The sequence below is a fragment of the Odocoileus virginianus genome, chromosome 7 (genome assembly GCF_023699985.2).
Source record: "Odocoileus virginianus isolate 20LAN1187 ecotype Illinois chromosome 7, Ovbor_1.2, whole genome shotgun sequence".
Taxonomy (NCBI): domain Eukaryota; kingdom Metazoa; phylum Chordata; class Mammalia; order Artiodactyla; family Cervidae; genus Odocoileus; species Odocoileus virginianus.
In genome coordinates, this window is record NC_069680.1 from 51,367,714 (window position 1) to 51,394,348 (window position 26,635).

The 26,635-nt window shown below is 37.3% G+C and overlaps 1 protein-coding gene across 2 annotated transcripts in view; it reads right to left on the minus strand.

Annotated features, from left to right (window-relative positions):
- The window catches only part of TMEM26 (transmembrane protein 26), a 69,045-nt gene that overhangs the window by 13,595 nt on the left and 28,815 nt on the right, over nt 1-26,635 (minus strand). For both annotated transcript variants that reach the window (XM_070470702.1, XM_020899683.2), the window contains exons 3-4: nt 26,062-26,175; nt 14,716-14,936 (exon numbers count right to left, since the gene is read on the minus strand). In XM_070470702.1, coding sequence (XP_070326803.1) covers nt 14,716-14,936; nt 26,062-26,175 — 335 coding nt within the window. The remainder of the gene's footprint in view (nt 1-14,715; nt 14,937-26,061; nt 26,176-26,635) is intronic.

A 26,635-nucleotide genomic window follows, 5' to 3' on the forward strand; every position in this document is an offset into this window, starting at 1 on the left:
ATCTCTGGAAATAAACCAAAGGTAAATAATAAATTGAGCAATTTATTCATGAAAAGCTGGTAGAACTTTAGTTAAGAAGAGTGAGCAGCTAAGACATTCTTGCCCATGGGATATTCCCTTATCCCTCCAGCTTTGTATGTAAAGGAAAAATTTTATGAGACAATTAAATAAGAAATGAAGACTTCATTGAAGGCCATTGCAGTAAGGGAGAGAGACTGAGTTCACCCCCATTGAAACAGAAGGCAGAAAAGTTTTTAAACAGGGGGGTAAACTAGTGGAAAAGTACTAGAGGACATTAAAGAGGGAAATTGGTCAATGTGATTAGGCCATCTGTATTTGCTTATTGGCACTGATCTAAGTTAGGTTCCTATCATCCCAAAGAGTCTAGGAGACAGAAGTGCTATCTTTCTTGATGATCAAGTTTCAAAGGGATAACTCTTACATCATTAAGAAAGATATTCCTGGGTCATATTATGAAACTGGAAAGAGGCTGAGAAAAGACTTGCATCTCAAAAGGATGGAGGAAGAATTTGCAGACCCAAGTTTTCTAAAATAAATGCTTTAAGGAAAGGAAAATCAGTGGCCTATATTCAGGAATAAACCTTTTTAAAGTTTAGTCAAGATGAGGGAAATGTTAAGACTGTCTTGGTCAAACAGAGTAGTGGTTTTTACAACAGGGGGAACTTGGCAATGAAAACCAGAAGCTCCTTGTAATTAGAGTATACTGATTTGATTTGGAGTGGAGTATGAAATCCCATGGTAAAAGGTGTGGTCAGTGAAGGTAACAAATTTGGTTGGAAATGAATGGAGAAGTCCAAACTTTGCTACTTTACTTAGGTTGCAGTCCCACTTGGGGTGAGTGGTTGACTAACTTGAAATTTAATGGAGAAATTCCGAAAACAAGAGAGCCAGAGAAGGGCTAGGTAACATCTCCATGTATGCCAGACACAGCAGAGATGATCCAAGAAGGGCCAGTAAAGATTTGAAACTAGATAAATATGAAAACTTTGATGTGCTTTCCAGTTCATACAAAGATCCATTTGTTCATGGAAGGTGGAAATAAAAAGGCTCAAGATGTTTGATCACAATCGCTGCTCAAATCATTGACTGTGCAGTTATAGGTGTGACTCTAATAGCCATGCTAAAGACAAAAGTAAGAAATAAAAAGAAACAAAACAAGATCAAGCAGAGACATCAGTGCCTGTAATCCAAGGGAAGATAGAATCCTCAGAATAAATTCAAGCAGTTTACTGAGACAACAAAAACAAGAAGATGCCTGAGGCATATGGGGAAGCCTGAGGATAATATATTGGAGCACAATATAAAATGTCTAGTTTTTAGCCAAAAAAGTAAGAGACATGCAAAGAAACAGGAATGTGTGACTCAGCTCAGGAGAAAACAACAACGATCAATCAATCAATCACTAGAAACTAACTCTAATGGGGTAAAGATGTTGGGTTTAGCAGATAAAGACATCAGAGCAACTATAAAAATATCCTCAAACAATGAAAGAAAACTATGTTCCATAAACTAAAGAAAAATATGATGACAATGAATCAACAAATAAATAACTGAACTATGAAAAATAAACTAAAAAGAGACTTAAATACAAATTATGAAGCTGAAGATATGGGAACTGAATGAAAATTTCACTAGGTGAACTCTGCAATTTGACTTTACATATATATGGGAGATGGTAGACAAATCAGTGACCCGAAAGATAAATCAGTGAAAACTATCCAGTCTAAAGACAAGAGGGTAAAATAGATAGATAGGAGAAAATGAATAGAGTCTCAGAGACCTACAGAATGCAATTAAGCATATCTATTTGTGATAGAAGTCCCAGAAAGAAGAAGAGACAATGGAGGAGAAAATGTGAAGAAAGTATGGCTGAAAATTCCTCTGTTTGAGGAAAAATTTACATATCCTAGATCAAAAGATCACAATAAACTGTGGAAAATTTTGAAAGAGATGGGAATACCATACCACCTGACCTGCCTCTTGAGAAACCTGTATGCAGGTCAGGAAGCAATAGTTAGAACTGGACACAGGACAACAAACTGGTTCCAAATAGGAAAAGGAGTACGTCAAGGCTGTATATTGTCACCCTGCTTATTTAACTTATATTCAGAGAACATCATGAGAAACGCTGGGCTGAATGAAGCACAAGCTGGAATCAAGATTGCCAGGAGAAACATCAATAACCTCAGATATGCAGATAACACCACCCTTATGGCAGAAAGTGAAGAAGAACTAAAGAGCCTCTTGAAGAAAGTGAAAGGGGAGATTGAAAAAGCTGGCTTAAAGCTCATCATTCAGAAAACTAAGATCATGGCATCCAGTCCCATCACTTCATGGCAAATAAATGGGGAAACAGTGGCTGACTTTATTTTTGGGGGGCTCCAAAATGAAAAAGGTGGGAATACCAGACCACCTGACCTGCCTCTTGAGAAATCTGTTTGCAGGTCAGGAAGCAACAGTTAGAACTGGACATGGAACAACAGACTGGTTCCAAATAGGAAAAGGATTATGTCAAGGCTGTATATTGTCACCCTGCTTATTTAACTTATATGCAGCGTACATCATGAGAAACACTGGGGTGAATGAAACACAAGCTGGAATCAAGATTGCGGGGAGAAATATCAATAACCTCAGATATGCAGATGACACCACCCTTATGGCAGAAAGTGAAGAACTAAAGAGCCTCTTGATGGACGTGAAAGAGGAGATTGAAAAAGTTGGCTTAAAGCTCAACATTCAGAAAACTAAGATCATGGCATTTGGTCCCATCACTTCATGGCAAATAGATGGGGAAACAGTGGAAACAGTGGCTGACTTTATTTTGGGGGGCTCCAAAATCACTGCAGATGGTGATTACAGAAATGAAATTAAAAGACGCTTACTCCTTGGAAGGAAAGTTATGACCAACCTAGACAGCATATTAAAAAGTAGAGACATTATTAAGGCCTGTCTAGTCAAGGCTATGGTTTTTCCAGTGGTCATGTATGGATGTGAGAGTTGGACTATAAAGAAAGTTGAGCGCTGAAGAATTGATGCTTTTGAACTGTGGTGTTGGAGAAGACTCTTGAGAGTCCTTTGTACAGCAAGGAGATCCAACCAGTCCATCCTAAAGGAGATCAGTCCTGGGTGTTCGCTGGTAGGACTGATGTTGAAGCTGAACTCCAATACTTTGGCCACCTGATGTAAAGAGCTGACTCAGTTGAAAAAACCCTGATGCTGGGCAAGACTGAGGGCAGGAGGAGAAGGGGACAACAGAGGATGAGATGGTTGAATATTATCACTGACTCAATGGACATGAGTTTGAGGAAACTCCGGGAGCTGGTGATGGACAGGGAGGCCTGGTGTCCTGTGGTTCATGGGGTTGCAAAGAGTTGGACACGACTGAGCGACTGAACTGAACTGAACTGAGATCAACAGAGTCGTAGTAAGATTAAAGACAAAGATATCCAGACCTAGACACATCACAGTCAAACTTTCAAAACTCAAAGTGAAAAAGCAACTCTTGAAAACAGCAAAAACAAACAAACAAACAAAAGACCAGGTGCAGGGTAACAACAAAACAATGACTAACATCTCATTAGAAATAATGAAGGTCATTAGAAAGTGGAATGATACATATAAAATGCTAAAGTAAAAACTATCGACCAAGAATTCTGTATACAACGAAACTATTTTCAAACATGAAGAAAAAATACATACATTTCTGCCAAAGACAAGAAGAATTTCTTGCTAACAGATTTGCCTTAGATGAAACAATAAAGGACGTCTTTCAGGTTGAAAGAAAATGACACTGAAGGTAATTCAACTCCACAAGAAGGAATGGAGAACATCTTCAAATATGTGGGTAAATATAAGTGAATTATAAATATATAATCATATCTTAATTTCTTTAAAAATTAATCTATATAATAGTAATGATAAAACTGTACCATTTGGTTTATAACATATAAAGATGTGTCTTATATATAACAATAATAGTAAAAAAGGGGAAGAAATGGAACTATTAGAATGTGAAGATTTAAATATATACATTGTCTTCCCTACTTACATCAAGACAAAAATCAATAGAGGAACTAAAATTGTTCATTGAATATATTTTTAAAGCAGTAAATAACATAAGAATAAAATGGAAATGAGACGTAGAGAAAAATAAATTGCGAAGTGGCAGATATAAATTCAACCACATCAGTAATTACACTAAATATTAATGGATTAAACACCTTGTAAAAGCTTAGAAAGTGTCCCCCCAAATTTGTATCTACCTAGACTTCAGAATCTTACTTGGAGGCAGGGATTTTGCAGATGTAATCAAAATAAGATGAGGTCATAATAGATTAGCATGGTTCCTAATCCAATGACTGGTTTCCCTAGAAAAAAGAGGAAAAATTGGAAACACAGACAGACACAGTGGAAAGAATGCCATGTGAAGACAAAGGACAGAATACAACTTTCTGTTAGATTAAGCCACCCAGTTTGTGGTATTTTGTTATGGCAGCCCTGGGAAATTAATATACACTCCAATTAAAAGACAAAGATTGTCTAACTGAGAGGAAAATTCAAGCTCCAAGTATATGTGGTATATAAAGAACACAGTTTAGATACATAAACATACAGAGTTTGAAAAAAAATTCCATGTCAATAGTCATAAAATAGAGTGCCTAGATTCATGAGAGACAAAATAGACTTTCAGACAAGAAATATTACTAGAGAAAAAGAGTGACATGTCATTATGAAAAACAATTACTACATCAGGAAGAACTTTTAAAAAATTGCACATCTTAAAACAGGACCTCAAAATACATGAAGCAAAAACTGACAATACTGAAAAAAGAAGCAGACAATTCAACAATTAGAATTGAAGATTTCAATGCCTTACTCAATAAATAATAGAACAACTAGGCAGAGAATCAGTAAGGATATAGAAGACCTGAAGAACTGTATCAGCCAATTTGACATTATTTAAATTTATAAAACACTCAACCAAGCAACAGGTTCTTTTCAAGCACATATGGAATATTCTCCAGGATAGGTTGTATGTTAGGCCACAAGATAAGTTTCAATATCTTAAAAGACTTAATTTTGTATATTCTCAGACTACAGCAGAATTAAAATTAAAAAAAGCAGGAAGAAATTTAGGCAGTCCCCATACAGAAATCAAATAGCTTTGCTTCTAAACAATTCAGAGGTCAAAGGAGAACTCACAGGAGAAATTGGAAAATAATTTGAATTGTATTAAACAAAAAAAGATAATATATCAAAGCTTATGAGACGCAGATAAACCGGTGCTTAGAGGGAAATTTATAACTTTGAATACCATACTAGAAAGGAGGAAAGAGTTCAAATCAATAAGCTTCCATCTTAAGAAACTAGAAAAGAGAAGTGCAAATTAAATCCAAAGCAAGCAGAAGAAAGGGAAAATTAAACATCAGAACACAAACCAATGAAATAGAAAACAGAATAATAATAGAAAAAAAAATCATTGAAATAAAAAATTAGTTATTTTAAAAGGCTGAGGAAACTGAGAAGTCTAAGAAAAAATAGAGAAGACACAAACGACCAACTCAGAACGAAAAGGGCAGGACCATAATAACTGACTCTACAGGAACTGACACAAGTAGAAAGGAATAACAGTATATTCAGCTTCATATGAAAAATAAACTTATACAAAATGGAAGAAATCCTAAAATGTAAAATATAATAAAACTTGACCCAAGAGGAAACAGAATAACAGAGGAGACTTATAAGAAATAATGATATTGAATTGGTAATAAATACCTCCCCACAAAGAAAAACATAGGCTTAGACAGCTTCTTAAGTGAATTCTATAAAATATTTAAAGAAGAAATAACACCAGTCTTATACAGAGTCTTTCAGAAAATAAAGAAGGAGTGATTCTTGAGATATTCATTGAGGGAGTATTACCCTGATACCAAAGCCAGGAAAAATGCCATTTGAAAATATTACTAAAAGACAGTGTGTTTTATGAATGTAGGTGTAAAATGATTGACAAAGTGTTAGCAAACCAAACGGAGAAGGCAATGGCACCCCACTCCAGTACTCTTGCCTGGAAAATCCCATGGACGGAGGAGCCTGGTGGGCTGCAGTCCATGGGGTCGCTAAGAGTCAGACACGACTGAGCGACTTCACTTTCACTTTTCACTTTCATGCGTTGGAGAAGGAAATGGCAACCCACTCCAGTGTGCTTGCCTGGATTATCCCAGGGACGGGGGAGCCTGGTGGGCTGCCGTCTATGGGGGTGCACAGAGTCGGACATGAGTGAAGCAACTTAGCAGCAGTAGCAGCAGGAGCAAACCAAATTCAACAGCTACAGAAAGGATTATACACCATAACCAAGTGATATTTATCCTAGGAAGCCAAGGTTGATTTGCCATCTGAAAATTAGTTAATGCAATACACTATATTAATAGAATAAAGAACAGCCACCACATAACGATCATAAGAAAAACAGGAACATATTTGACAAAATTAAATGTCCATAGAAAGAAAGGAGAGAGAAAGAAAATGAGAGAGAGAGAGAGAGAACAGAAGAAATAAAGAACTCTCAGTAACCTAGATAGGGATTTCCTCTAACTGATCAAGGGCATCTAATAAAAATATCTGTGCAAAACCTACAGCTAGCAACATCCTTAAGTGAAAGCCAGAATGCTTATCCTTCGAGATTTAAAAGTTCATTCCTATTTATTTATTTATTTTGGCCATGCCTCATGGCATGTGGAATCTTAGTTCCCCAACCAGGGATCAAACCTGCACCCCCTGCAGTGGAACCATGGTCTTAAGAACTGGACCACCAGGGAAGTCCCCACTCATACTTCTGTTCAACGCTGTATGAGAAATTTTAGCTGAAGCAATAAGGCAAGAAAAAGAAATAAAAGGCATATAGATTAGTAACAATCTTTGCTTTCAAAACTATCTTTGCTTTCAAATGATATTCTCTTATATGTAAAAAGCCCTAAGGAGTCTACAAGACTAATAAGCATGATTGATGGGTACAAGATTACTACACAGAAGTCAACTGTATTTCTATGTAGTGGTAATAAAAACATGAAAATGATATTAAGAAATTAAGGAAAAAAAATCTATCAAAAAGAAAAAATACTTAGGAATAAATTTAGGCAAAGTGGTGTAAGACATATATATGTTGAAAATTATGAAACATTGCTAAAAGAAATCAAGGAAAATCTGAATAAATGATGACATAGTTAACATTCATGGGTTGGAAGACTTAATATTATAAAGATGCCACTTCTTCATAAACAGATAGTAGTCATGGTGTTAGTTGCTCTGTCATGTCCAACTCTTTGATGCCTTAGATGCTTACCAGGCTCCTCTGTTCATGGAATTCTCCAGGCAAGAATACTGGAGTAAGGTAGCCATTCTATTCTCCAGGGGATCTTCACAATCCAGGGATTGAACCTGGGTCTTTTGTATTGCAGGCAGATTCTTTACTGTTGGAGCTACCAGCGAAGCCTGAGGCTTAGATTTAATACAATCCTTATTAAAACTCCAGCAGGATTTTTTTTTTTTTTAGAATTTGACAAGCTAATAATAAAACTTATAGGAAATTGCAAGGCACCTAGAAAAATCAGAACAATTTTTTGAAAGAAGAATGTTAGAGAACTTAAGAGTATCTAGTTTCAAAACTGATCATAAAATGTCAGTAATCACAGTAATGTGGTACTGGCATAAGGACAGACACACAGAGCAGATAGATACACAATAGAAAGTCCTGGAAAACTTACATATGTGGTCAATTGATTTTTGACAAAGAGCGCCAAGTCATTTTAACAGGGAAAGGATATTAATGTTTTCAATAAGTGGTGCTGAGACAGTTGGTCCCAGCTGGGACAAAAATTAGAGCTGGGACAATGCCAAAACATAAAATGAAACAAGATAAAATATGAACTTAGACTCTTACCTCAAGATACACAAAAATTAAGTCAAAGTGTTAGAGAAAAATATTTCTAATTTTTGGTGAGGAAAATATTCCTTAGAATCTATGATTCCCAAAGCCCTACATAGAAGAAAAAAATGATAAATAGGATTTTATCAAAATTAAAAAAAAAAAAACTGTTCTTCAAATGACAGCATTAAAAAATAAAAAATTATATACTGGGAAAAATATTTACATTTATGTATCTAATAACAGACTTGTAACCAGAATATATAAACAACTCAATAAAAATTTTATCCAGTGAAACATGGGCAAAAATTTGAACAGATGCTTCACCAAGGAAGATATATGAAAAGCTAATCAGCACATGAAAGATACACCACTTCATTAATCATTTAGAAAATGCAAATTAAAAACACAATACAATACTACTATGAGTCCACTAGAATGGTTATAATCATAAACAATGAAAAAACTGTGTTGGTGAAGATGTTGAGAAAATTGAATTCTTACACCTTGCTGGTGGGAGTGTTTTTACATAAATATAGCCACTTTGGGGGGCATCCCTGGTGGCTCAGTGGGAAACAATCCATCTGCCAATGCAGGAGATGTGAGTTCAATCCCTGGGATTGGGAAGATCCCCTGGAGAAGGAAATGGCAACCCATTCCAGTTTTCTTGCCCAGGAAATCCCATGGACAGAGGAGACTGGTGGGCTAGTTCCAGGGGACCGCAAAGAGTTGGACACGACTCAGCAACTAAACAACAACAATAACAAATAGCCATTTTGCAAAACAGTTTGGCAGTTTCTTAAAAAGTTAAATGTGTACTTAACATAAAACTGAGTCATATACACTAACAATGAGAAAACAGAAAGAGAAATTAAGGAAACAATACCATTCACCATTGCAACAAAAAGAATAAAATACTTAGGAGTATATCTACCTAAAAAAACAAAAGACTTATACATAGAAAACTATAAATCACTGATGAAAGAAATCAAAGAGGACGCAAACAGATGGAGAAATATACCGTGTTCATGAATTGGAAGAATCAATATTGTCAAAATGACTATACTATCCAAAGCAATCTATAGATTCAATGCAATCCCTATCAAGCTACCAATAGTATTTTTCACAGAACTAGAAAAAATAATTTCACAATTTGTATGGAAATACAAAAAACCTTGAATAGCCAAAGCAATCTTGAGAAAGAAGAATGGAACTGGAGGAATCAACCTGCCTGACTTCAGACTATACTACAAAGCCACAGTCATCAAGACAGTATGGTACTGGCACAAAGACAGAAATATAGATCAATGGAACAGAATAGAAAGCCCAGAGATAAATCCACAAACCTATGGTCACCTTATCTTCGACAAAGGAGGCAAGAATATACAATGGAAAAAAGACAACCTCTTTAACAAGTGGTGCTGGGAAAACTGGTCAACCACCTGTAAAAGAATGAAACTAGAACACTTTCTAACACCATACACAAAAATAAACTCAAAATGGATTAAAGATCTAAACGTAAGACCAGAAACTATAAAACTCCTAGAGGAGAACATAGGCAAAACACTCTCCGACATAAATCACAGCAGGATCCTCTATGACCCACATCCCAGAATATTGGAAACAAAAGCAAAAATAAACAAATGGGACCTAATTAAATTTAAAAGCTTTTGCACAACAAAGGAAACTATAAGCAAGGTGAAAAGACAGCCCTCAGATTGGGAGAAAATAATAGCAAATGAAGCAACAGACAAAAGATTAATCTCAAAAATATACAAGCAACTCCTCCAGCTCAACTCCAGAAAAATAAATGACCCAATCAAAAAATGCGCCAAAGAACTAAACAGACACTTCTCCAAGGAAGACATATAGATGGCTAAAATACACATGAAAAGATGCTCAACATCACTCATTATCAGAGAAATGCAAATCAAAACCACAATGAGGTACCATTACACGCCAGTCAGGATGGCTGCTATCCCAAAGTCTACAAGCAATAAATGCTGGAGAGGGTGTGGAGAAAAGGGAACCCTCTTACACTGCTGGTGGGAATGCAAACTAGTACAGCCACTATGGAGAACAGTGTGGAGATTTCTTAAAAAACTGGAAATAGAACTGCCATATGACCCAGCAATCCCACTTCTGGGCATACACACCGAGGAAACCAGATCTGAAAGAGACACGTGCACCCCAATGTTCATCGCAGCACTGTTTCTAATAGCCAGGACATGGAAGCAACCTAGATGCCCATCAGCAGATGAATGGATAAGGAAACTGTGGTACATATACACCATGGAATATTACTCAGCCATTAAAAAGAATTCATTTGAATGAGTTCTAATGAGATGGATGAAACTGGAGCCCATTATACAGAGTGAAGTAAGCCAGAAAGATAAAGACCAATACAGTATACTAATGCATATATATGGAATTTAGAAAGATGGTAACAATAACGCTATATGCAAAACAGAAAAAGAGACACAGATGCATAGAACAGACTTTGGGACTCTGTGGGAGAAGGCGAGGGTGGGATGTTTCAAAAGAACAGCATCAAAACATGTATCTTATCTAGGGTGAAACAGATCACCAGCCCAGGTTGGATGCATGAGACAAGTGCTCGGACCTGGTGCACTGGGAAGAGCCAAAGGGATCGGGTCGAGAGGGAGGTGGGAGGGGGGACCAGGATGGGGAATACATGTAAATCCATGGCTGATTCATTTCAATGTATGACAAAAACCACTACAATATTGTAAAGTAATTAGCCTCCACTAATAAAAATAAATGAAAAAAATAATAATAATTAAAAAAAGAAAGAAAAGAAAAAAATTTTTAAAAAAGAAAACCAGAAAAAAAAAAAACTGAGTCATTCTATTCCTAGGTATCTATACAAGAGAAATGAAAACAGATGCATACAAAGGCTTGTAACTGAATAGCAATATTATTTCAATAGCAAGAAAACTGACTACAGAATGGATAAATAAAATGTGGTATATGCATAGGATACTAGTCAGCTATTAGAACAGAGCCTGACAACCCATACATTCAACAATGGGAATGAACCACTGAAACATTATACTATGTGAAAAAGCCAGACACAAAGACCATACACTTCATGATCCCATTTACATGAAATTTCTAGAAAAGGAATTTCTATAGTGATATAAAGCATATCAGTGGTTGCCTAGAGTTGACAGTGGGAGTGAGAATTGACTGCAAACGGACACAAGGAGTATGGATTCTGGTGATAGTTACACAAGTCTATAAATTTCAAATTATCACTGAACTATAGAATTACAATAGATGCATTTTGTGTTGTATAAAGTGAAGTTCTTATAAAAAACTTGTAATATCTCATAAGTCCATGCAAATTCATAAGAAGCAGAAAGATGAACTTTGTGTAGGTATGTGGAAGGAAACTGATTTAGGTTAAAAAAAAAACAAAACTGGATTTGAGGTATTACCCAGGATGCAGGAAAGAGAGGTAGACATCACTGTGATGTAGACATTATTGCAGGTTTTCTCCTAAACCTGTCAGCTCAAATTACAGAATAAAATAAAAAAGAAAAGAAAACGTTGTAATAATAAGTGATGCTAAGTAGGTTATAATGAAGTAACCCTCTTTTCTATATTACATGGAAACATCCTTTACATGTATATTAAATTTATGCTTTGTGATTGTCTTTTTGAGGCCAAAGGGGAAAGCTATGCTGCAGTGAGAGAGTTTAAGCTTTCCTTTGAAAACATGGAAACCTGCAGTGTTTATTCCTACAGTATGGGACCTGAGATGAAGTCAGAATTTGGGAGGTGGGCCTTAGGTGGGAATAAAAACTCTCAGTTCTTTCTGGGCCTTGATTTTGCAGGCTTTGGGTTGTGATGGAGATATGCAGGAGTGCAGTGGAAACCACAGAAGGTCTCTGACGCAATGCAATTACATTAAAAATAAAATGATTTTAAGGGTGAAACAGATCACCAGCCCAGGTTGGATGCATGAGACAAGAGCTCAGGGCTAGTGCACTGGGAAGACCCAGAGGGATCGGGTGGAGAGGGAGGTGGGAGGGGGGATCGGGATGGGGAATACATGTAAATCCATGGCTGATCCATGTCAATGTATCGCAAAAACCACTACAATATTGTAAAGTAATTAGCCTCCAACTAATAAAAATAAATGGGAAAAAATTTTTTTTAAATTATTTCATTTGAGATCATGAAACCCAAAAACAATAACCTGAGCAGAGGTGAGTCAGTTGAATTCTCAGGACAGGTGTAAGTTTAGAATGGGTAAAAAGATTTATAAAACACTCAAATGAGTGTGCAGGTGGGAGAAGAAAATGCTGAATTAAAATTACCTGGGTGAGGATAGGATTGTGTATCCTTTGGTCCATCACTTGTTCTCTATTAGCTCCCCAGTCTCCAGTAGCACCTTTTGGCCCACACTACATAATCAGTCAAGAGTTGGTGAATGAATGATCTCTCACGACTTTCAGAGTGTTTTTTTAACTGCCTTGGATGATTGACATTTTAGTCATTAACTTATTTAATAGTAACTTATTTAATATTCAACATCTATTGGCAAACTGACCTATAAAATGCCTCTTGCTATCACTTGTGGATGGGCCTAAAACATTGAGCATTAAGACAGTCCCACATCTTTATGAGGGACTCATCTCATAAAGATGTGAGAAACATCAGATGAGTCCCTCAAAACATATTCCTCCCTGAACCGCCCCCCCCACTTCTACCTCATATCCCTTGCATCTCACTAGATATTTGACATTTATGTGTTTATTTCTATATAGGTATAGCTGTGTGTGTGTGTGCTCAGTCGTGTTTGACCCTTTGCAACCTCATGGACTGTAGCCCGCCAGGTTCCTCTGTGCATGGGATTTTCCAGGCAGGAATACTGGAGTGGGTTGCCCCTTCCTCCTGTGGGTATCTTCCCAACCCAGAGATCGAACCTGTGTCTCTTGCATCTCCTGCATTGGCAGGTGGATTCTTTACCACTGTGCCACCTGGGAAGCCCCATAGGTATAGTCAGTTGTGTGGTGCCTGTACTTATTTATTGTTTTTATATGCTTGGTCATGATTTTTTTCTAATGTTTTTCTTGTAACCTCACTGTACTATAAATATTCTAATGTGTCTGAAGCTATGTTACACAATGTAAAGCACTGGCCACATGTAAGGTATTAAAGCTGCAAAGCTAAAATCAACATTTTAGGGACTTCTCTGGTGGTCCAGTGGCTAAGACGCCTCACTCACAATGCAGGGGGCCTGGTTCAATCACCAGTTAGGGAACTGGATCCCATATGCTGCAACTAAGAGTTTGCATGCTGCAACTAACACCCTGCACAGCAAATTAAGTAAATATTCTTTAAAAAATAAAATCGGCATTTTGAGGACAATGGATCAACTTAGACTAGATTCTTTTTAAAATTCTATATCTACTTAAGATATGAGAAAACAGTATAAATGGAACAGGAAATGATCATATAAAGGTAACCTATGATAATGATACACTTTGTACTGTAACTGGGATATTAAGTTTACTCAGTAGGTTAGTGTATTTTGCTCAGCTTTATGTTTCGTTATTTGAGAAACAGCATAAAGTAAACGGTAGCATTAAAAGCCAGCCTCAATGCAATTTATTTTTATAGCATAGTGCATAACAACCTGAGCTGAAAGTACATTCAGGCACTGAGACTTAAATCCCTAAAGGTAAGAAAGTAGTTCCATAAACAGATGTGATCATGGATTCTGGGTTTATTTGCTTGTGGCAAAAATAAAAGTACCAACTCAATAAGTTTTAATTTATAGGCATCTACACCAGATAGCCTTTGGGCACTTCGAACAAAACCGATTAAAATAAAATTTAGGAAAATAAAACCTAATCTGCCCCATTCTCCATTCACACCAGGGAATATAAATTCCTCAGTCAGCTAGGGGAGAGAGTCCTCCATGCCTCTTCTCTGCACTTTCCTGGAATGGTAGCTCTGCTCTGCAAGAGACACTTAAGATTGCCTGCATTCCTGGACACTTGAGAATGTGAAAGAGGAGCCAGGGATGGTTTTCAGGTAACCATGGCTTCACCTAACCTGGGGTCATGCAAACAGGCAGAGCTTCTCTGTTCTTATCCATGGAAAATATTATCTGCCTTTTTTCTGTAGCAGCAACATCCTTTACATATTCAGTCAGACATGACTGCGTGACACACACACAACTTTCTCTACATATCCATACACAACTTCTATATATATACATAGCACATATATATGGTACATACATACATATATATATATATATATATATATATATATATACATGTATATGCATATGTGCAGGCTGGACCCCTTCAGTAATGTGCAACTCTTTACAACCCGATGGACTATAGCCTGCCATGCTCCTCCGTCCATGAGATTCTCCAGGCAAGAAGACTGGAGTGGATTGCTGTGTCCTTCTCCAGGGTATCTTCCCCATCAAAGGATCAAACGGGCATCCGTTATGTCTCCTGCATTGGCAGGCGGGTTCTTTACCACTAGAGCCATATAGGAAACCCAGATATGTGTGTACATGTATGTGTGCCTGTGTGTGTGTGTGTGCACACGGTGGGGTACTGGTGCCTAATATATACCTGAAAAGCAACAAATTCTATGATTCTACCACTGGACATATGATATACTGAAAAAGCTTTATTAATGCAAAATATAAATAATAGAACAAAAAAGCAGGTGTGTGGACCTGACCTTGAAAAGGTCTTTTCATTGCAGGGCCTACTTACCTCACATTTTCTTCTTCCAGGGTCTCACTTGTGAATTCCAATATGTCAGCAGCTGTCCCCACAAACATAAGGAGAAGTTGAGAGAGTTGATCCCGAGTGATCCCACTTCCAATGGGGAGAAGCCATCTTCCAATTATTAGCATTAGAAGGAATGTCTGATGGAGTCCCAAAGTCCAGACTTTCTCACATACTGTAGATAAGTTATTTACAAAAACTTTGGCCTGTTAAACAGAAATGTTATGCAGACAGAGGGATTATGAATTAGAACTTTAGAGAGGCATTTTTCACCATGGTTTTCAGTGAAGAGTCAGCTTTTGTGGAAGAGCATTTCCAGAAAATGATTCTTCATTTACTAAAGAAAGTAAAACTCTTTTTAGCTGAACAACCTTTTAAAAAAGAAAAAATACTAATGTCTCTTTAAAATGGGACAGCCTTATAACTGAAAGTAATTTAAATGTTTTACTTACTAGTGAGGTTGTACTTATGATATTTTAAATGCTAATCTTGCAACTTTTCACAGACAATTTCTTGTATTCTTTCATTAGTCTCTGTAATCAGTATAACATATAGCAACATTTTTAAAATTCCATATTAAAAATTTTTAATTCCTATATTTTTCTTTTATAGATTTCAAATTTGAATTTACTAATCTGGTAATATTTTCAGCATGGTACAGATCTTCTCCTTTGATTTTTATTGCTTTAAAACACTATCAAAGGAGAAAATATATGATGTTTATTACCTAAAAAAAAGAATAATTATAAGGTTATTTTTATTCTGAACATTTAATATATTATTAAAAATCTATAAGCAAGCAACCAAATTTCTTCTGCCCTTATTCTTGGACTCTGAAGACAATTTCCATCCCATTCATGTATTCCAAATACTATCTCTTGCCCACTTAACATCTAGTGTGCAATATCTTATTGGCCTTATAGGTTATGATCTTCTAAAGACTACAGGGGTGTAGATCTCCAGTGGATGGACAGTGATTCCAACTGACTTATACAAGTGACTTAACTATATTTCTACAAATTTATTTACCCCTCATGATCATGTGCTGAGGTCAAATGTAAAGGTGATGGGAGAGAAAAATATGCCAGTATGCTAACCTGATTGAAGCCATGCAAGAAGATCAATACTCTTTCGCTTGCCCATTTCATTAAATGTCTTCTATGATTCTTCCCAGTGCTGTTGTTTAGTCACTAAGTCATGTCTGATGCTCTTGACTCCATAGGCTGTAGTCCTCCAACCTCTTTGGTCCATGGGATTTTCCAGGCAAGAATACTGCAGTGGGTTACCATTTTTTCCTCCAGGGCATCTTCCCCACCCAGAGATCAAACCCATGGCTCCTGGATTGGCAGGAGGACTCCTTACCACTGAGCCACCAGGGAAATACTCATGAGTCTTTCCAAACATCTCATTTAATTCTTACAGGATGCGTGTTGTAGTAGTTGCTGTTTAGTTGCTAAATCATGTCTGACTCTTTCACAACCCCATGGAATGTAGACCACCAGGTTCATCTGTCCATGGAATTTCCTAAGCAAGTATATTGGAGTGGGTTGCCATTTCCTTCTCCAGGGGATGTTCCTGACCCAGGGATTGAAATCATGTCTCCTGCTTGGCACTCCTTTTTACTACTGAGCCACCTAGGACATAGGAATGTATGCTAGTAGGGTAAATATTAGTGTTTTCAATTACCAGATGATAAACTGAGAGACAGTGAGATTGATTTGTTCAAAGTGACATGGATAAGCTGTGATTGAAGGTTGAATTAAAACACAAAGCTAGCTCTGTTAAGCTCAATAGAATCAATAGCTTATCTTACTATTGAAAACATGGTTCAGTGAAAGGAGCCTTGGTCGTCTCTCATAGGCCATAGTTAGTTTGCCAAATATCAAACACGGGAAGAACAAAGAAGAGCTTCTATTTTGGCCGAAAACCTTCCCTAAAGTTAATATAAGCACCTAAAAATATAAAGGGCAGAGGAGATCAAGAAGGCAGAGGAGTAAGTGGACAGTACATCTCTCTCCATGGATACATCAGGAATACACCTTCAGACACAGAAGTGCATGCAGAACGCCAGCTGAGAGTGGACAGGAGTATCTGACCAGAGGAAAAGAATATATAGAACCACGCAAAACTCCATAGGATGAAGGAACTAGGGGGAGAATTAGGAGTGTTAATAGGACTGGACCTGCCCTAAGCGGGTGGGGGAACTGAAGCAGGGGTCATCCAATCCCCACATTGGGGCAATCGTCTGAGTCAGAGGGAAAACATTTAAGGCTGAGAGTGAAACAGCTGATCTGTGGCAGGCTAAATGGAAAGAGAATCAGAGAGTCCTTGCTGCAGCCATACATACCCCAGGAATGTATGCATACCAGACAGGAATGCTGGTCCCCTCGAATGTGCAGCAGTTGGGAGCTGGAGTTTAGGGATTGTGGAGCAATCCCAGGGCAAGGGCTGCTGTTTACTGAGAAAGACAGAGTGAGGGGATGTGAGGTAGGAGATCATGGTGGGAAATGCCAATAGAGGAAAGCCAGGCAGCCATGTAAGCAAGGCGATGCTGCTGAGTCATGCATAGTGGGTGGAGCCATCACCATAGCCTCTTTCTCCCCACAAGCCAGCATCTGCAGCTGAACAATAGAGAGGCTGGCCCATTCTAAAGCCTAGTGCACTGAACTACAGAGTAGGACCCCAGGCAAGAGAGCCTTCTAAGTACCTCAGTGGGTGGAGCTATAGAGAAAGACTGGCAAAAGAGGCCTTCTGATCGCCAGCTACAAGAAGCTCGAAAAAAGACTCTGATGGGGCCATGACTCCTGTGATGGAAGCAGTCCATGTTCCTGCACACTTGGTGCTGCCAGGGTCCCCACAAGACAAGCAGTGATGCCACCTTCATGCTCAACTCTCATTGGGGCAGAGCTTCCACAGGCAAAAAATGTCTTGTGTCTATGCACACAGGTTCACTTTGGTAGTGTCTGACTCTTTGCAACCCTGTAGACTGTGGCCTGCCAGGCTTCTCTGTTGGGGCGGGGGGTGGGGGTGGGGCGCTGGGGGGGGGGGGATTCTCCAGGCAAGAATACTGGAGCCTATTGGCCAATACTGGTTGCCATACCTTTCTAGAGCACTATATTTCCTGCTGCCCTAGCCACCAACTCCCCTGAGTCCCTGCTTCTGCCAGAACCCCTCTAACCCAAGCAGCCGCACCACCTCCACACCTAGCCCTCAAAGGGGCAAACACGAGTTCTCCAGGGCAGGCTCAGAAGCAAACCTCAGAGGACAACCCACATGTAGAGGTGGAAATAAAACCACAATCAAAACCCAGGGGCAGGGTGGCTAAGGAAGAAGACCCAAAACCTTCCCACCAGCTGTACAAGTTGCAGACTGAATCCACAAAATCACCTAGGCAGACTCTGTGTCTGTGGAATATATAAAAGGTCATTGAGAGCTCCCACAAAACAAACATGCTAGTACTAATAGCTGTGGACATTGGAGGCAAGAACACACAGGAGCAGCACCAGGGTGGAATCTGAGCTGCCCCACAGCAGGTCCAGAGATCAGCAAGCACGGTGTTGGAAGGCATTCTAGGGAGGTGAGGTGGACTGTGTCTCCCAGGGAGGGAAAGGGCTCTGACAGCAGTGACTCAGAAAAACATTATTCTTATTTTTTGACTTGTTTTGTAGATGCGTTTAGATTTTTTCCTCCCCCCCCTCCCCCATTGTAGTTGTCAATTTTATTGGTACTATGAAATCCAATTAAGCTTTTGAGCTTTTTTTTTTCCTCAGTCACATTTTTTATTGTTAATATAAACCTCTGCGTAACACTGGGCTTTTGCAGATCTGTGGAGTTTTCCTTTTTCATTTTTCTTTTCCTTTTTTTAATTTTAATTTTTAGTTTTTTAAACTTATTATTTTCTCTACATTTATTCTTTTGTTGGCTTTTCCTACTGTTCTTTTCCCCTTGCAGTTAATCTTTAACAAATATAAATCTTCCTTATCTACCTCTGTCTAACTTTGCATATCTATTCTTTCATTCTTTTCTTTCTCTCCTTTCCTCTCAACATATTTGTTAGTTTTATTTTCATTGCTTTATTTCGCAGTTGGCACCTTGCTTTAGATTTGTTTTCCAGTTTGTGCTTTAGTTAGTTTTGTTCTGGTAGATATAATTTTGGTTTCCTTAGTTTGCCAGGTCAATCTATTATACTTTATTTTTTTTGCTGGACTGTTTTGATTTTGCTTATGGGTATATATGTATATGTGTATATTGTATATGTGTCATATATTTTATTGTTGTTATAAACCTCTGCCTCTACGTGGGGCTTTTGCAGTTCTGAGGAGTTTCCTTTTTTTTTCCCTCTATTTTCTCTTTTCCATTCTCTTTTCTTCCTTTTCTCTTTTTTATAATTGTAATTTTTAAAAAAGTATATTTTTATATATATATTCCTTTGCCTTTCCTACTGTTCTCTTCTCCTTGCAGTTAATCTTTAATTTATATAAATCTTCTCCATCTACGTCTATTTAAATTTGCATATCTATTCTTTCATTTTTTTTTTTCATTCCTTTCCTCTCAACATATTTGTTAGTTTTGCTTTCATTGCTTTATTCCCCACTTGGCACCTTGCTTTAGTTTTGCTTTCCAGTTTGTGCTTTAGTTAGTTTTGTTCTTAACTGGTAAATATAATTTTTTATTTCCTTTGTTTGCTGGGTCAATCTACTGTACTTTATTTTTATTGGACTGCTTTGACTTTTCTCATGGTGTATTTGTATATTCCATTATTTTAACTATTATTTGCCTGATTTTATAACTACCATTTGTCTGGGGTTCATCTCTGGTTTCTCATTTTTGGATATTTGTTTTAATCTTACTTAATGCCATTACAAACCATTTGTGGAATCTTCGTTCCTGACCAGAGATCAAGCTCTGAGCCTTTGGAGTGGTAGCACTGACTCCAAGACCCTAGACTACCAGGGAGTGTCAAATAGTGAGAACTCACACAAACGAAACCACTTAAATACAAGACCCAGAATCACCCAACCACCAGTAGCGCCCTGTGCAGAATGCCTCATCTAAACCCAAAAAAAAACCAAAAATACAAACCCAATAATCAGCAGGCAGGAGTACCACCTCACTCAGCCTTGCCCATCAGAGGAAAGTCAAACATAAACTCAACACAAATCTCACCCTATATGAAGCTTACATAAACCACTGGACCAACCTTAGGAGAGCAGAAACCAAAAGGAAGATAGAATCCAATTTTATTCAAGGAAAGAATTCAACTTTCCTTCAAGCCTGGGAAAAGGAGACCTCAAACACAATAAGTTTAAAAAAAAAAAAATGAAAAGGCAGAGAAATACTACACAAATGAAGGAAAAAAGTAGAAACACAAAGTCCTAATAAATGAAGAGGAACTAGGCAAACTACCTTAAAAAGAATTCAGAATAATGATAATAAAGATGATCAAAAACTTTAAAACAAAATGGAGAAAATTGAAAAATCCATTAACAAAGACCTAGAAGAATTAAAGAAAAAACATACAGAGACAAACTACACAATTACTTAAATTAAAAATACTCTAGAAGGAATCACTAGCAGAATATCTAAAGCAGAAGAACGAATCAGTGAGCTGGAATATAAAATGGTGGAAACAACTTCTGAAGAGCAGAATAAAGTAGGAATGAAAAGAACTGAGGATAGTCTCAGAGACCTCTGGGACAATCCAGACACACCAAACATTCAAATTATAGGGGTCCCAGAAGAAGAGAAAAAGAAAGGGTATGAGAAAATTTTTGAAGAGATTATAGCTGAAAATTTACCCAACATGGAAAAGGAAATAGCCAAGAGGCACAAAGAGTCCCATACAGGATAAACCCAAAGAGAAACATGCCAAGACACATACTAATCAAACTAACAAAAACTAAACACAAAGAGAGAATATTAAGAGCAGCAAGGGAGAAGCAACCAGTAACATACAAGGGAAACCCCATATGCTTAATGGCTGATCTTTCAGCAGAAACACTGCAGGCTAGGAGGGAATGGCAGGATATATTTAAAGTATTGAAAGGGAAAAATCTACAACCAAGATTACTGTACCAAGCAAGGATCTCATTCAAAATTGGTGGAGAAATAAAAAGCTTTTCAGACAAGCAAAAGTTAAGAGAATTCAGTATCAGGAAACTAGCTTTACAACAAATGTTAAATGGAATTATATAGTCAAGAAATACAAGAGAAGAAAACAGATCTACAAAATCAACTCCAAAGAATTAAGAAAATGGCAACAGGAACATGTGTAACAATAATTACTTTAAATGGAAATGGGTTAAATGCTCCAAGCAGAAGACACAGACTGGCTGAATGGATACAAATCAAGACCCACATATATTCTGTCTACAAGTGTCAGGAAGCATTTAGCAAGAGGCTTCCTGTGTGCTGTCTTGGATCTGTCAGGAACCCTCTGGTCCTTATTGATTCCTGAATATTCAGGAATTAAGAGGAGAGGCACGCCTTTCCCATGGCTGAGGAATCCAGGCATTTCTCATTACAGTGATAAGTACCCTCTTCCTTTTTATGAGCCAAATGGTAAAAGGTGATTGTTTGCAACTCTCTCTTTGATAGGGATCATCCTATGTTTTGTAAGTCTGGAATTTTAATCTTTGTCTTTGCTGAGAATAACCACCTTGTAAGACAGTATATACGCCCACGCCATGTTGGTTAAGACACCTCTGCTCCATCAGAGCTTTGGTTCCCGTGTCTTCCTTCTTTCTATTCCTTCTTTCTGTCTTTCTCTATTTCTCACTAATTCCTTGGAGTGTGGAGGCCCGCTGAGCTCACTTTCTTGCCCAGGCTTCTAAGACCCTCTTGAGAAGGCGTGCTGTGCCACCCATTCGAGAGGGCGCCTGGTGCCTAGGTGCAGCAGCGTGAGCCCTAAGAACAGGACTCTATTGGCTTTCTATGTAAACCAGGGGATATCAGCCTCTTTCTCTCTCTTACTCTCCGGGCCACCAAGTTCTGGTCCATTAAAGGACCAACATGCAAGAAACCCACATCAGACCTAAGGACACATATAGACTGAAAGTGAGAGGATGGAAAAATATATTCCATGCAAATGGGAAGCAAAGGAAAGCTGGAGTAGCCATCCTCATATCAGACAAAATAGACCTTAAAATAAAGATTACAAGCTACAAGGAAGGACACTACAGAGTGATCAAAGGATCAATCCAAGAGGAAGACAGAACAATTGTAAATATCTATGCACCCAACATAGGAACACCTTAATACATAAGACAAACACTAACAGACATAAAAGAAAAAATTGACAGTAACACAATAATAGTAGGAGATTTTAACATCCCACTCACACCAATGGACAGATCATCAACACAGAAAATGATACATTAGATGAGATGGATCTCATTGATATTTTCAAGACGTTCCATCAAAATGCAGAATACCTTCTCAAGTGCACACGGAACATTCTCCAGGATAGACCACATCTTGTGTCACAAATCAAACCTCAGTTATTTAAAAAAATTGAAATTGTATCAAGCATCTTCTCCAACCACAGTGCTATGAATCTAGATATCAGTTATAAGAAAAAAGCTGTAAGAAACACAAACACATGGAGATTAAACAACACATTAATAAATAATGAACAGGTTACAGAAGAAATCAAAAGGCAAATAAAAAAATTTCTAGAAACAAATTACAATAAAACATTACAACTCAAAACCTATGGGATGCAGCAAAATCAGTTCTAAGAGGGAAGTTTATAGCAATATAATCCTTCCTCAAGAAACAAGAAAAACATTGAATAGACAACCTAACTTTACACCTAAAACAACTGGAAAAACAACAACAACAACAACAAAACACAAAACCCAAAATTAGGAGAAGGAAAGAAATGATATTTATCTGAGCAGAAATAAATGAAAAATAAAGAAAGAAACAATAGCAAAGGTTAATTAAACTTAAAGATGGTTCTTTGAGAAGATAAACAAAAGTGACAAATCTTTAGCCAGACTCATCAAGAAGAAAAGAGAGAAGAATCAAATCAACAAAATTAGAAATGAAAAAGGAGAGGTGACAACAGATAATGCAGAAATACAAAGGATTATAAGAGACTATTATGAACAACTATATGGCAATAAGATGGATAACCTGGAAGAAATGGACAGAGTATTAGAAAAGTTCAATCTTCCAAGACTGAACCAGGAAGAAAGAGGAATTAGGAACAACCCAATTGCAAGTACTGAAATGGAAGCTTTGATAAAAAATCTGCCAAAAAAACAAAAGCCCAGGACCAGATGGCTTCACAGGAGAATTCTATCCAATATTTAGAGAGGAGCTAATACCTATCCTTGAGGAAAGAACACTTCCAAACTCATTCTACGAGGCTACCATCACCCTGATACCAAAACCAGATAAAGATAACACACAAAAAAAGAAAACTATAGGCCAATATCACTGATGAACATAGATACAAAAATCCTTAACAAAATTTTAGCAAACAGAATTCAGCAACACATCAGAAAGCTCATACACTATGATCAAATTGGGTTTATTCCAGGGATGCAAGAATTCTTCAATATACAGAAGTCAATCAATGTGATACACCATATTAACAACTTGAAAGATAAAAATCATATGATCATCTCAGTAGATGCAGAAAAAGCCTCTGAAAAAATTCAGCACCCATTTATGATTAAAATGCTTCAAAAAAATGGGCATAGAGGGAGCCTACCTCAACATAGTAAAGGCTATATATGATAAGCCTACAGCAAACATTATTCTCAATGGTGAAAAACTGAAAGCATTCCCCCTAAGATCAGGAACAAGACAAGGGTGTCTACTTTCACCACTATTATTCAACATAGTTCTGGGAAGTCCTAGCTACAGCAACCAGAGAAGAAAAAGAAATAAAAGGAATACAGATCACAAAGAAGAAGTAAAGCTCTCACTGTTTGCAGATGACATGATACTGTACATGGAAAGCCCTAAAGACAATATCAGAAAATTACTAGAGCTAATCAATGAATTTAGTAAAGTTGGGTGATACAAAATTAATACACAGAAATCACTTGCATTTCTATATACTAACTGAAAAATCAGAAAGAGAAATTAAGGAATCAATTCCATTCACCACTGCACCAAAAAGAATAAAATATCTAGGAATAAACTTACCTAAGGAGGCAAAAGAACTGTACACAGAAAATTATAAGACACTAATGAAAGTCAAAGATGATATAAACAGATGGAGAGATATTTGATGTTCCTGAGTAGGAAGAATCAATATTGTGAAAATGACTATACTACCAAATGCAATCTACAGATTCAATGTGATCCTTATCAAATTACCCATGGCGTTTTTCACAGAACTAAAACAAAAAATTTCACAGTTCATATAGAAACATAAAAGACCCCAAATAGCCAAAGCAGTCTTGAGAAAGAAGAATGGGGCTGGAGGAATCAACCTTCCTGACTTCAGGTTATACTACAAAGCTTCAGTCATCAAGACAATATGGTCCTGGCACAAAAACAGAAATATAGACCTATGAGACAAGATAGAAAGCCAAAAATAAACCCATGCACTTATGGGTACCTTATTTTCAACAAAGGAGGCAAGAATATACAATGGGACAAAGACAGCCTCTTCAATAAATGGTGCTGGGAAAATTGGACAGCTGCCTATAAAAGAATGAAATTAGTACACTTCCTAACACCATACAGAAAGATAAACTCAAAATGGATTAAAGACCTAAAGGCAAGACCAGAAACTATAAAACTCTTAGAGGAAAACATAGGTAGAACACTCGATGACATAAATCAAAGCAAGATCCTCTAAGACCCACCTCCTAGAGTAACAGAAATAAAAACTAAAGTAGACAAGTGGGACCTGATTAAACTTGAAAGCTTTTGCACAGCAAAGGAAACTATAAGCAAGGTGAAAAGACAACTCTTGGAATGGGAATAAATAATAGCAAATGAAACAACTGACAAAGGATTAATTTCCAAAATATACATGAAGCCCATACAACTTAATACCAGAAAAACAAACAACCCAAGCAAAAAGTGGGAAAAAGACCTAAGCAGACATTTCTCCAAAGAAGACATACAGATGGCTAACAAACACATGAAAAGATGCTCAACATCCCTCATTATTAGAGAAATGCAAATCAAAACAACAATGAGATATCACCTCACACCGGTCAGAATGGCCATCATCAAAAAGTCTACAAACAATAAATGCTGGAGAGGATGTGGAGAAAAGGGAATGCTCCTGTATTGTTGGTGGGGATGTAAACTGATACAGCCACTATGGAAGACGGTATGGAGATTCCTTAGAAAACTAGGAATAAAGCCACCATATGACCCAGCAATCTCACTCCTAGGCATATACCCTGAGGAAGGCAAAATTGAAAAAGACACATGTTCATTGCAGCACTGTTTACAGTAGCTAGAACCCGGAAGCAACCAAGATGTCCATAGACAGATAAAGAAGTTGTGGTACATATACACAATGGAATATTATTCAGCCATAAAAGGAACACATCTGAGTCAGTTGTAATGAGGTGGATGAACCTAGAACCTATTATACAGAGTGAAGTGAGTCAGAAGGAGAAAGATAAATATTGTATTCTAATGCATATATATGGAATCTAGAAAAATGGTACTGAAGAGTTTATTTACAGGACAGCAATGGAGAAACAGACATAGAGAACAGACTTATGGACATGGGGAGAGGGGAGGAAAGGGTGAGATGTATGGAAAGAGTAACATGGAAACTTACATTATCATATGTAAAATAGATAGCCAATAGGAATTTGCTGTATGGCTCAGGAAACTCAAACAGGGGCCCTGTATCACCCTAGAGGGGTGGGATGGGGAGGAAGATGGGAGGGAGTTTCAAAAGGGAGGGGATACATGTATTCCTCTGGCTGATTCATGCTGAGCTTTGACAGAAAACAACAAAATTCTGTAAAGCAGTTATCCTTCATTAAAAAATTAATTAATTAAAAAAATATATAGGGCAGATCCCAATCTTTACATTATATCATTCTTACACAATTGTGTGTATCTCTCTTTGTACATAGGTCATCTGATCTAAGTGTTAGATTCCTTAATACTGCAAGTTAAATATATTTATTAATGCATATAAGATATATATGCCCATTAGGCTTGTTAAATATGTTCAATAATATTTCAAAATACAATTATCTTGTGACTTTCTGAGCCAAACAATTGGCGAATTTCCCTAGGGAAGAATGAGCTGAAAGATATAGAAAGTGGTATTCTCACCAAGTGAAAAGGTGATTTGTTAGATCCCTTAACATACAATGAGAAAGCTCTCACCGTCTCAATGAGATCATCTGCTCTGTTGGTTCGTTCAGCTGACAACAGAGTTTGATTGAAGTCTTCTTTTCTGCTGGTATTCTGTGACAATCCTCCAGATTGGCTACTGCAATACTAAGAAGTATTTTTAAAAAGCAATGTGTCAGAAAATATCACAGTAGGCAGCGTTTAAGGTGGCTTCAGTGTATCTAAGAGATTGTGAGCAAAGATGTGTAGTTGCTGTAGTATGCATAAATATTTTCAAAAATCAGAATATAGCTTTGAGATAGAAACCACTTTTCAGTTAATATGAGAAAAGAATCAACTATACACATCTCATTTTCCCACAAGTCTATGAGGCTGTAGATGCTCTAAGTTCATTGTGGAGAGCTGTAGAATTTATGAATTGATCTTGGCGGTCCCTTTCTTAAATCCTGGAACAATTTACAAAACAAACCAACAACCACTGAAAGCATGTATGATCCTGGTCAAAGCATTCATTCTATGATTTTATTACTTGTTCAGAGCCTCTTTATCTAAAATACCATTTTGCTAATGTAGGTAATTCAGTTTCTTTCAGTCATTCCTGTTAAGC